Here is an 11,862-nt window from a genome sequence, read left to right as displayed (position 1 = left end):
AGGCAGCAGATGCCGTTGCCCGCGCAAGCAGCCCCGTCTGCGCCATGCAAGCCGGCGGGGAGGGAGGCGGTGGCGCTGATGCCGGCTCCTCGGCCCCTCGCTTCACCCCCGGCAGAAGTCCTGGGCATCTCGGCGGGGCCGTATTTCTCCCCCCGGAGCCGACGTGGGCCCTCGCCTCCTCCCGCCAGGCAGAGCCTCCCCATTGTGCCAGCGCTGGCTTGTAAATCAGCGGGGCAGGGGCTGGCCTGGCCGCGGGACAAAGGCTGCCTGTGCTGCCGGGGCATCCCGGCTGAGCTCCCCGCGGCGGGACCACCCCAGCCCCGGCGCGGGGGCAGAGGGTGCCTGCCAACCCCTTCCCTGCTAAAGCCGACCCCGGGTGTTCCATGAGCTGAAGAGCGACGTATTTGGAGGCAAATGCATGGAGGAGGGGGTAGAGTGTACCCCACCAGCCACAACTGGCAGATGGAACTGGAGAGACCGCTCTGTTCGTGGCAAAGCCCCTTGGCAGTGTTAGATGGGTGCTTTCTTCTTTGGGGTTCGCAGCAGCGTCCCATTTCTCCTCGCCCCGTGACCCCGTAAGTCCTGCGCCGCCTCCTGCTCGGCGCTGGGGAGCTGTCAGACCTGGGCTATTTTTGGAGCTGCCCTTACAACAAAGCGCTCTGCGTGCCGGGGCCCAGCGTGGGTTGGCTTTGATGTCGCCGTCGCTGCCGTGCAGCGGGGCAGGCAATGCTTGGCCCTCTCTGCGCTCGTTGGTTGGCAAACGCCGTCCTGCGGGGTAGGATGCTGGGGAGGCCCGGAGAGATGCCGCGGAGAGGGATTCTTCCCGCAGGAGCCGGGGAATGATTGGGCAATAAAAACACACCACAGCCCTGGGAGGGCTGGCCTTGGTCTAAGTGTATCTTCACTAATTCAGTGTGCCAATGTCTCCCAGACCCTTCAGGTGAAGGTTGCTGCTGCTGCTGCTGCAGACCCGTGGCAAGCTCTCAGTGCAGATACGAGGCTCTACTTGCTTTTTAAAGCCAGGGCTGGAGAGCTTCTTGCCGCTGTTCTGGTGGTTTGCGTATTGTGACATTTCTTGTGTGAAACAGAAGTTGAAGTGCGGCTTGGAGGCGGTGTACGGGGCGCTTTCAAAGCTCTTGCAATGTGGACATTAGGTACAACCTGTCCTTCGGTGTCAGGAAAAGCGAATGTGGCCTTCTGTCCCCGCATCTGGTCAGGGAATTGAGTTATGGGTATTGCGGTGTATGCCAGGACGTGGGTGTGCCCGTGGTCGGGACAGGCAGTTGGGAGTCCCTTGTCCTTCCGCGGTCTGCACTGCTGCCATGCGTGGCCCTGGATGAGTTCCTTTCCCTAAGGCAAAGCAGGGATTATTTATCTGCGGGTGGATGGTTTGATATCCGCACAGCGGAGCGCAGGGCTTGGCACTGCCCTTTGACAGCTCGGCTGGCGCCGGTGCTTGCCGGACGGTGCCCAGGGAAGCTCCTTCCACCTCCTGCTGTGCTGGTCCGAATTCTGTCACCGCCGCCAGGAGCGCGAGTGGGAGACCTCCCGGTTCGGGATGCGGTGATGGGGAGTGCTGTGACTCTGCGTTGTCTGTCTGTCTGGGCAGGGGGTTTCTCCCAGCCTTCCTGACCCGTTTTCTCTCCCCGCAGCTGCAGGTGCATACCTGCCGCCATTGCAGCAGGTATTTCAAGCGCCGCGTCGGCCTGGGATAGGAACCGTTGGGAAGCCCATCAAGCTCTTGGCCAACTACTTTGAAGTGGACATTCCCAAGATTGATGTGTATCATTATGAAGTGGATATCAAGCCCGACAAATGTCCACGCAGAGTCAACAGGTAAGGCAAGTATTAGAGGTTTTGGCACTCGTTCCCCGCTTCCACTTTCCTTGTGGAGGCTCCATAAGTGCCTGTCTCCATCTTCACTGGTGGAAGCCATCAGGGTGACGTTGTGGCAGGGGTCACAGTGCTGCCCAGCACCCACGGGTGGCTGGACCCCACCAGCCGCGTTTGTGCAGCAGCACTGGTTCCTGCCTCTGACAGCCTCGGAGGTCCTGAACTCGGAGGTTCTTCAAAGCAGCTGTGCTATTTTGGCAACAATCCCGTATTTAAAAATAGCAGGCCCAGACCTCGGGCCATTGCGTACTTTTCTTTTCTGTGTTTTTCTTTTTGGCATCCTACTCGCTGCCCGTCCCCTCCTGCCCTGGCAGCCCGGGTAGCTCTGTGCCCCGAAGGCCGGTGAGCAGATGCTCCCGGGGCGGCGAGTCGCTCCCTCTCGCCCTCCCGGCACACGTGGCGGGTTTGCAGCCAGCTCCGGCGGGTGCGCGTTCCTGCATACCGCGTAAACTCGTTCTGCCGAAGCTGATGTACCGGGTTGCGGGGAAAGGCACGCGGCTGTTTGTCCGGGGGCCCTCCTGTCCCAGGGGGGGGCTCGGCTCTGCTCTCTGGTGCCCTGTGGCTCAGAAGTGCCCCAGGTAGGGAGGCTGGGGACCAGGCAGGTCGCAGAAGGTGTCGGGCTGTAAAGGAACCAGCAAAATGAACCTTGCCCTTCTCTCCCCCTGCCTGTCTTTCTTGCCCCGCTCGCCTGCGTAGGGAAGTCGTGGAGTACATGGTACAGCACTTCAAACCACAGATCTTCGGTGACCGAAAGCCAGTCTACGATGGGAAGAAGAACATCTACACTGTCACGGCCTTGCCCATTGGAAACGAGCGGGTAAGAGGGGCCGGCGAGCCCCGGGCAGGCAGCGCGACCTGCCTCCTACCTGGGAAGGACCAGCTAAAAACGACCTCCTCTCCTTGCGCCTGCGGGGATGCCATGATCGCTTCCCTCCCTTCTGCACCCAGGTTGACTTTGAGGTGACGATCCCAGGGGAAGGCAAGGACAGGATATTTAAGGTCTCCATCAAATGGATGGCCATCGTGAGCTGGCGCATGCTGCACGAGGCCCTGGTCAGCGGGCAGATCCCCGTCCCCCTGGAGTCTGTCCAGGCGCTGGACGTCGCCATGAGGCACCTGGCTTCCATGAGGTACCTGTGCCAAGGGGCGGGCCGGCGGGTGGGCGCTGGGGGCGGCAGGGGCTGTGCCGTGAGCACCGAACGTGCCGGGGAGGGGACCGGCTGCCCTTGGCAGGCTGTGGTGGCTGGGACTGGCCTTGACGATCTTTGGGAGGGGGCGGCTGTGCCTGCCGTGCTGTTTGGTGCTATCGCTCTAGATGCTCCTGCAATGGAAATAGACAGGGTGATGCAGCCGGCGGGGCGAGCGACAGCTTGGAGGGGCTGGGGGTGCTTCACGGTCGCTGCCGGTGGGGCTGGCGTGTGCTGTTTGACGCGGTTTGCCCTGGTTCGTAGGTACACTCCCGTCGGCCGCTCCTTCTTCTCCCCCCCCGAAGGCTACTACCACCCCCTGGGAGGCGGCAGGGAGGTCTGGTTCGGTTTCCACCAGTCAGTCAGGCCTGCCATGTGGAAGATGATGCTCAACATCGATGGTGACGTATTTTTTATGCCAGCAAAACCACTTTCCTCTCCAGCATGCCCAGCACAGCACGGTCCCGCTCGCTCGTGGCGAGGTCCCAGCACTGCTTCAGGCTGGGGGCTTTGTGCATGGGGTCTGGCCACCCAGCGCTGGTTGCAGTGGGGTGTGGGTCTGCAGCGGGGAACTGCGGCAGCGGGGCTGGGTGTGTTTGGGGAGGCTGGATCCAGCCGGCTCTTGGGCCAGGTCCGTCTGCTGGGAGAGAGCAGAGACACATCGTAATATCTGTCCCGCAGTGTCGGCCACTGCCTTCTACAAAGCCCAGCCCGTAATCGAGTTCATGTGCGAGGTGCTGGACATCCGGAACATCGACGAGCAGCCGAAGCCCCTGACAGACTCACAGAGAGTGCGTTTCACCAAGGAGATCAAAGGTAAAGCCCCCGAGGAGCGCTGGGGACCCCCTCCCCAGCTGGGTGCTGCCCCAGACACCGGCGGTGGCTTGTCTGCTGCAGTGAGGTGGGAGTACGGGGGGGTGCATATTTAAAATGTCTCCTGGGGCACCGTTGCCTCCCTCGTGCACTTCACAGGGCATCTGCAAGCATACCTGCTCTGCAAATGGTTAATTATTTAAGGCGGGTGTTGGCGGTGTTCCGGGGAAGTTGGGCGAAGGGGAATCGCTCCCGCCTTTACCAGTGCCTGCTGTGTCTCCCTGTCTTGCATCAGGTCTGAAAGTCGAGGTTACCCACTGCGGGCAGATGAAGAGGAAATACCGCGTGTGTAACGTTACCAGACGGCCGGCCAGCCACCAGACGTAAGGCGGGGGGAAGGTGCCCTTGGAAAAATCTGAGCTGTTCTCCTTTTTAGCAGCTGCTGGTGTCGTTAGGGAGAGCTGGATGGGAAACTCCAGCCTGCAATGGCAAAAGGAGATGTGTTCGGTGCTCTGCAGCGGTTTTGGGCGCAGCAGCTCACGCAGCTCTGTGTCATGCGCAGTGAAGGCAAGCGGGGTGCAGGGGAGGGTGGGAGTGCAGAGGATGCTTTGTCTGGCAGGCGGCGTGCTGCAGCGGGCTGGAGCTAACATGCCAGGAATTGTCCTAGTTTTTACCTCCGAGTTTGGTTTTCTTCTTTCTTAAAATAGACACTGCCAAAGCAGAAGTTTTGTCAGGGGATGAAGCGATTCCCTGCCTTGAAGTTATTTGCATGTGCCTGGGAGCAGGCTGGGCCTGGGCACCCCTCCGTGTCGGGGGCCTGCCCTGCTCCCCGGCAGCCCCCCATGGACGGGGACGGCAGCACCGCGGAGGTGGTGCCCTCAACACCAAGCTGTCGGGTGCCACAGCCCACGGGTGTTTCCAGGGCTCGTCACTGGGGTTTGCCCTGGGAGCTGCCCCCGGGGAGCAAAACAGGGTTCAAGGCAGAGGCTGGGGGGAAGAGCAGGCAGACCCTCCAGACCTCCCCGTGCAGGCAGCGGTGGGGACAGTGCTGGGGCAGGAGGGACTGGGCTTGTGCTCGCTGCGTGGAGCTGGAGGGGAGGGGGGGATGTCTTTCAGGCTGCCCGCCCCCCAAGTTTCTGCAATGTTTCCAGAAATTTTGCCAACAGTATAAAAAAAAAAAAAAAAAAGAAAAAAAACACAAGAAATCTTCTCTCCTGCTGTACAAACCCAAGTGCTGGCAGAAAATCTCTCCTCCCAGTTCTTGCCTGATACCAAACCAGCAGTGCCTGCTCAGGCTGGTGCTGTCAGGCTTCAGAGCCCCCGCCGAAGGGGAGCACCTCCCTCGCCACGGCCACGCTTCCTCGTCGCACAACCCCATCTCTGGGTGTATCTCGTCGGGGCTCATGCGCCTGTCACTGTGTACACCCCACTTCCCCTGTGCTCCAGCGTTCTTGGGTCCCAGCCCTCAGGCTGGGCGAGCACAGGAGGAATGTGACGCCTCGCCAGGGCGTTCGGGCTGGCTCTCCTGCCTAATTTTGGCTCCTTAAAGAATATCAGGTCAATTCTTCATTTTCATGGAGCTCTTTATGGAGCCGGGAACAGCTGGTGCTGGGTGAGGCTGGGTATCACGCGCTCCGGCTATGGACGGTGCGACACCCCTCAGCCCTGCCACCGGGAAGTTTGATTGTTTATTTTTTCCTGTGGTTCTGAAGGGAGATGCCCCCCTCCTGCCCCCCCGCGCTCTGCCTGCCCCGGAGCCGCTGCCCTGTATCGGGAGAGGCCAGTTAACCTTTGCCTGGAGCTCGGCTCGGCTCCCAGGGAGGGCACCAAGCACAGAAGGCCTCCTGAGTGCCAGTGTGCTGTATTTATGTACCTGACAGTGGCATGCGTGGCATGTCCTGCAATAAACATTTGCCCTGATTAGCTGGATTAGTGAGGGAGAGCTTTATTTAGGGACCTCAGTCCCACACGGGGATCAGAGTATTCCTGACTCGATTTCTGAAAATACCACTGTTGTGCTTTTTATTTTCTTTTATGGTAGCTCGGAGTGGGAGCCTGCCAGTTCCCTCTCTTCCCAGCCAGAGTAAGTAGTGCTTGAGGTCTGGAAGTGTCTATTTTGAGTAGGTGCATCCTTCGTGTCCTGCCTCTGCCAGGTTTCCCCTGCAGCTGGAGAGCGGTCAGACAGTGGAGTGCACAGTGGCTCAGTACTTTAAGCAGAAATACAACCTGCAGCTGAAATACCCCCACCTACCCTGTCTCCAGGTTGGCCAGGAGCAGAAGCACACGTACCTGCCCTTGGAGGTGAGTGCTGGCTCTGCACCGTTGGGCGCCCCGGCTTTTGGGCACCGTGCAAAGCAAAGCCAAGTAGCCTTTGCTAGCAAATGCATGACGATATTCTGCAGCTAATGTGTGGTGGGCACTAGTTGCCTCAATGTTGACCTGACAGGAGCCGTTTCTAGTAAGTGAGGGAGGAGACCATGCTGTAAAGAAAATGCCATTTTTCTGCAGCTGCAGGCTCGGCACCTCTGGTTTGGGGCTGGCTGCAGGGCCCCAGTGCCGTGGTCCCCCATGTCTTGCCTGTCCCTAACGCGTGGCTGCTGTCTCTCCCCTGCCGTGCAGGTTTGCAACATCGTGGCAGGCCAGCGGTGCATCAAGAAGCTCACAGACAATCAAACGTCAACCATGATAAAAGCAACAGCCAGGTCTGCCCCAGACAGGCAGGAGGAAATCAGTCGCCTGGTACGTGGCACAAGTCCCTGGGAGGGACGGTGTCGGGGCCGGGGCTCTGATGGCAGGCTACGGTGTCGTGTCCGTGATGAACCTTGTTGCGATCCTGCTCCTCAGCTGCTCTGCACTGGAGAGTTGCGACCTGCTCAGAAGATGCTGGTGGGGTTAATGGTTTGGTTTTATCCCCCTCTTCTCACTGAATCCCTGGTCAGAGATGCCTGCATGTGTGTAATGGACACTTGCATAGAGCAGCCCAGCTCAAAGTGACCATGGAAACTCATGTGCAGCAAATTCAGGTCCTTGCACTGATGGAACCTGACCCAAAGGGAGCTGGAACTAAAAATAGGAGAACAAATTAGAGAAGTGACCCCGGCTCTGGGTGTACGTGGGGACTGTGCGTTGTGGGGCTGCAGCACGGGAACTCTGCCTGCAGGTCAGCCTGGGGCAAGCCAGGGGAACGGCAAACCCGGCTCTGCCAGCGGCCGGGCAGGAGCTGGTTATTGGTGCTGTTGTTACCTGAATCGATGTCTCTGGGCTTTCGAAGCTGATATTCCTTCTGGGATTCTTGATAAGTCTCTTGCCAGTCTGAAACTACCCGATGAAGCCTTAAATCTCAGGAGCGGGCTCTGCTCTCGGTTGCATTGGTCAGTGCATTCAAAAATCAGGTCCCCCGTGGGTCAGTTTGGAGGACAGGGTTTGGCCCTTTGTGTTAAACCGCTGCCCTCCCCCTGCGGAGAGGACTTCAGCTCTGTAGAGAACATGACTTTAGGTGCCCGTGTGTCCTGGCCAGCTGAAGCTGCGTGGGATGCAGCAGTTGGTCTCGCTCCCTCCCATGGCCCTTCCTTCCCTCTGCAGATGAAGAATGCCAGCTACAACCTGGATCCATACATTCAGGAGTTTGGGATCAAGGTGAAAGATGACATGACGGAGGTGACGGGGAGGGTCCTGCCGGCGCCCATCCTGCAGTACGGAGGCAGGGTAAGCAGGGCTGCGCTGCCCGGGTGTTGGGCTGCGCTGTGCAGAGAGATGCTTTCACACCAGAAAACGCTGTTTCTGAACAAAACTTGTGCTACCTTCAGGTTTGTAGGTTAGAGCTGGAATTTTTTATCAGAGCACCTTGGGTTTGGGTTTTTTGGGGTTTTTTTGCAATATAGCTGTTCTGAAAGTGTAGCCAAGAGTCATTTGGTGACAAAAAATGAGCTGAAGGGGAGAGGGATGCTCAGGATAAGGCAGCTCGGGCGAATTTTCCATCGCCTTTGAGGAGCTGAGATTCTGAATTGCTCATCGCCACGCGCCGCGGCAGACCCTGGCAGTGCAGGGAGTCGGCTCCAGCGAGGGTGTACGGCCTTGTGATGGGAAGCACAACCACGGCACGTGCGGGTGCTCCCCAGGGGCTGCCGGCGTGGGGCCGGGCAGGACGTGGCAGCGCTCTGACCGTCTGTTTGCCTTGCAGAACCGGGCCATTGCAACTCCCAACCAAGGCGTGTGGGACATGCGAGGGAAGCAGTTCTACAACGGCATTGAGATCAAAGTCTGGGCGATTGCTTGCTTTGCCCCGCAGAAGCAGTGTCGAGAGGAGGTGCTGAAGTAAGGAAAGGGGCAGCCCGCGCGGGTGGGATGACGTGGGGGAGCCGTGGCTCGTGGTGCGGCCACCCTGCTGCTCCCAGTGTGGGTCTGCACATCCTTCATCGTTAGCACTGGGTCTGAATCGCTCGTGGTACAAATTTGATCCGGGTTCAGACTGGGTGTTCAGTCTTGTTTCTGTTAGTTTATCCAGAGTGCCTGACTGTTTATCCTGGCTGCGAACAGTCCCTGAGCCGTCGCAAAGCCTGCCAGGTTGGAGTGAGCATATCGGCACTCCAGCACATGTGAGCTGACAGTCAGGCTCTCCTCGATCTGCTCTTTGCATCAGGTAGCTGCGGTATCGTGATCTGATACTGCCAGCCCTAAAGCTGTATTGAACTCTTCTCAGCTGAATCTCCTCAGGGAGATGGGGTTGTGAGGGCTATTTAATTAAAAGTTTCCCCAATACCCTTTCTGAAATAATATAATTCACGTAGGAAGCATCCTAACTCGCCACGGGTTTTTATTACAGAGAAGTCTTAGGCTTTCTGAAAAGCTTTGGTAGCTTAGATACTCTCTGCTTCGGTAGCCAAGTGACACAGAGCGGGGACAGTTTATCTGATTTAGGGAAACGGTCACCTTGGTTTTGGATTCTGCTGGGGACTCGCTCGGGTTTCTCCTGACTGAGAGCGGATGCATCAAGGCGAGCATTTTGTGTGCCTCTTCTGGGTGTTTGGCACGGTTAACGTTTGGGATGGTTTGGAGCAGCTCAAAGTCTCTACGTCTGCAGTAACTGGGTGGAGGTGGGAGTGACACCGCACTCCTCTTGTAACCCCTTTGGGGCAGAGCTGGGAGCCCCACACTCCCTCTGGCCTGCATCAAATTTATCCTTGGCAATCCAAAAATCCAGAGTGTGGCTGAGCACTTTGTCTGGTTTGGTAAGTGAAGGCTCGCATCACCTTTGCAAATCATCTGGAAATCGAGCAGGTCTGCTCCCCCCTTCTCCAGCTTTCTAACGGAGAACGGCTCACAGCTCCGTCACTCTTCAGGAAGGGTCAGTACCCGGGTAAGAGGGTACCAAGAGGGGATGGTTCAGCTCTAACACGTGTTGGTCTTGCGTTTCCCGTGCCGTGCGCTTGCTGGATGCTGTAAAACCGCAGACGTGGTGATGTGATGTCCTCGTCTCTGTTCTGTGCCGCAGCACTCCAGCCGTGGGTCCCTTCTTGCTCGGTGGCCGGGGTGCGCGGCAGAGCTGCCATACGGAGGGGCTCAGGGCTGAATGCTTCTCCTCCCGGGCACAGGAACTTTACAGACCAGCTGCGCAAGATCTCCAAAGATGCAGGGATGCCGATCCAAGGCCAGCCCTGTTTCTGTAAATACGCCCAGGGTGCAGACAGTGTGGAGCCCATGTTTCGACACCTCAAGAACACCTATTCGGGGCTTCAGCTCATCATTGTCATCCTGCCAGGGAAAACACCGGTGTATGGTGCGTCTGGGGCAGGGGCGAGTGGGGAGAGGAGAGGGGCTTTGCTCTCGGGTCAGCAGGGCTGGCTCTGCTCCTCCTGCGGTGCTTTCTCTCCCCATTTCCGAGGATGCTGCTGGAAGCGGTGCGTTGCTGACTGCCTGTCTGTTCACTTGCTTCCTCTGCCCGCAGCCGAGGTGAAGCGCGTTGGGGACACCCTCCTGGGAATGGCCACGCAGTGCGTCCAGGTCAAGAACGTGGTGAAAACCTCCCCGCAGACCCTTTCCAACCTCTGCCTCAAGATCAACGTCAAGCTTGGCGGGATCAACAACATCCTTGTGCCTCACCAGCGGTTCGTACGGCTGCTGCCTCTTGCATTTTTGGGGCTTGTTTCCCAGGTCCCTTGTGGTGCTGCCTGCCTGGCTTTACCTGGGGTAGAGGGGGCCTGTGGGTGGCTGCGTAAAGTAACTGTTTGAAATGGGGGGTTGCAGCCTGTCTCGCCTTGTAATGAGCTGTTGATGTGCCCAGGCCAGAGCCCGGAGGTTGGGAGATGTCCTCTCTGTGATCTGCTCGCCTCCTTTGGGCTGTGCATCACCCTGAGATGGCCCCGAAAGGCTGACTGCTGCTTTCTCTTCTCTCCCACCAGCTCTGCGGTCTTTCAGCAGCCGGTGATCTTCCTCGGGGCCGATGTCACTCACCCGCCGGCAGGAGATGGGAAGAAACCCTCCATAACAGCTGTAAGTTCCCTGTCCAGGGCCAGGCTTGATGCCCAAGAGCCCTGCAGGGATGCAGGAGCTGGAACGGGACTCGTGTGTCCGTAAAGGGGCTGTGTCACTACTGTCCCCATAGTGACACTTCTCAGGGTGGCCCCATGCCCTATCGGGTGTTTCAGTCCCACTCCCGGGGTGGTGGGTCCCCAGTCCCTTCCTGCCTCTCCGCAGAGGAGCTGCGGTTTTGGGGAGCCACTGGGAGGGCTGGCAGGGGCCAGGAGAGCTGGCAGCTGCCAGCAGATGGGGCTCGTGATGTGCCGGACCCCATGAGTGCTGTCGGACAGGGTGTGCAGGGAGCTCGGTGCGGCCGCTGTGCTCGCCGGAGTCATCCCTGGGCATCCCGGTCCTGCAGTGCGGCCCTAGGATGGACCTTCCCCAGGCGGGAGAGCTGGGGAGAACTGGGGTGACGGGGCTGCTTCAGAGCCTTTTGGGGAGGAGGACTTCTCTTCACCCCAAATGAATAATGAGCATCCATCGAGTGAATGGATGATGGATGAATCCATGCCGCTCGCATGCCGGTGAGGCTGGGTGGCAGCTCGTGCCCTTCGTGGGGCTCTAAGACGTTACCTTGTGCTCGTTGAAGCGAAGGAGAGTGTCAGGTTCTCGTAGCGTCTGTTTTAATTAAGCATGTCAGCATTTTCCTACTAAGTTCTTAACTTTCCAGGGCTCATAGCTCAGGTTTTCCTTGGCATGCAAATGCATCTTTGGAGGAGTGTTTTTTTCTTAATTAGAAGAGGTTGGGAAATGCTTTTGGCTGTTTGCTGTAGGTGTGGGTGGGACAGAACAGTCTGTTTCCTGGCGGCGGCGCTTCCACTCCGAAAACATTTTCTGTGGTTTTTTTGTACAGGACCACTGTGGGGTGTTTTTTTTTCTTGATTTTTATAAAAGCTTTTTTGAAGCTGCAGGGGAGGAGAAGGGTAGAGCCTTCAGATGGCCTTGATCTTGTCCTTGGTCCGTTGTTAATTAGACAATAGAAGGGGGTCTGTGGCTGAGGCCAAAGGAAACATTTCTGTTGCACACATCAGCTCCGCTGGTGCGGCCCAGACCCTAGAGCTCCGTTCGCGAAGCAGAAGTGAAACCGGCACAGAGGGCAGGGGCAGCAGGCTCAGCACCGCTGGGGATGTGGAGTCCGTGGTGCTTTCCCTCCGCTCGGGGGGCCGTGGACCACGCGCTGCAGCGAAGCAGCCGGGCATTTGTCTCCCAGCGTGGGCCAGCACCTGCTTTGGCGCCCATGACTCACGCCGCGCCCCCAGCCCTGTGTCACGGCTGAGCCCGGCTGCTCTTGGCCTCTTTGCCCTGACGTCTTTGAGGTCTCCCCTCCAGAGCGCCCGGCTGCGATGGGAACTCCCTGCTCGACAGCTGCCACGCAGTGACTCGACCCCGCCGTGTCCTCAGGAGGGGGCAGCGTCGGCGGGGGCGGCCGTGGGTGTCTGGGGGCGCGCCGCTG

At 58.7% G+C, this 11,862-nt stretch overlaps 1 protein-coding gene across 1 annotated transcript in view; it reads left to right on the top strand.

Moving 5' to 3' along the window:
• Positions 1-1,659: 1,659 nt before the first annotated feature.
• AGO1 (argonaute RISC catalytic component 1) overlaps positions 1,660-11,862 on the top strand; it is an 18,561-nt gene continuing 8,358 nt past the window's right edge. The window contains exons 1-13 of the mRNA XM_009328224.1: positions 1,660-1,836; positions 2,590-2,710; positions 2,842-3,023; positions 3,345-3,481; positions 3,762-3,896; positions 4,189-4,276; positions 6,047-6,194; positions 6,513-6,632; positions 7,476-7,598; positions 8,074-8,207; positions 9,485-9,669; positions 9,838-9,997; positions 10,292-10,382. Of these exons, the coding sequence (XP_009326499.1) occupies positions 2,606-2,710; positions 2,842-3,023; positions 3,345-3,481; positions 3,762-3,896; positions 4,189-4,276; positions 6,047-6,194; positions 6,513-6,632; positions 7,476-7,598; positions 8,074-8,207; positions 9,485-9,669; positions 9,838-9,997; positions 10,292-10,382 (1,608 nt within the window). The 5' untranslated portion in view covers positions 1,660-1,836; positions 2,590-2,605. The remainder of the gene's footprint in view (positions 1,837-2,589; positions 2,711-2,841; positions 3,024-3,344; positions 3,482-3,761; positions 3,897-4,188; positions 4,277-6,046; positions 6,195-6,512; positions 6,633-7,475; positions 7,599-8,073; positions 8,208-9,484; positions 9,670-9,837; positions 9,998-10,291; positions 10,383-11,862) is intronic.

This window comes from Pygoscelis adeliae, unplaced genomic scaffold, assembly GCF_000699105.1.
Source record: "Pygoscelis adeliae isolate BGI_AS28 unplaced genomic scaffold, ASM69910v1 Scaffold387, whole genome shotgun sequence".
Lineage (NCBI taxonomy): Eukaryota > Metazoa > Chordata > Aves > Sphenisciformes > Spheniscidae > Pygoscelis > Pygoscelis adeliae.
The sequence above is the reverse complement of the archived record's forward strand: the minus strand, read 5'-3'. Positions and strand labels throughout refer to the sequence as shown.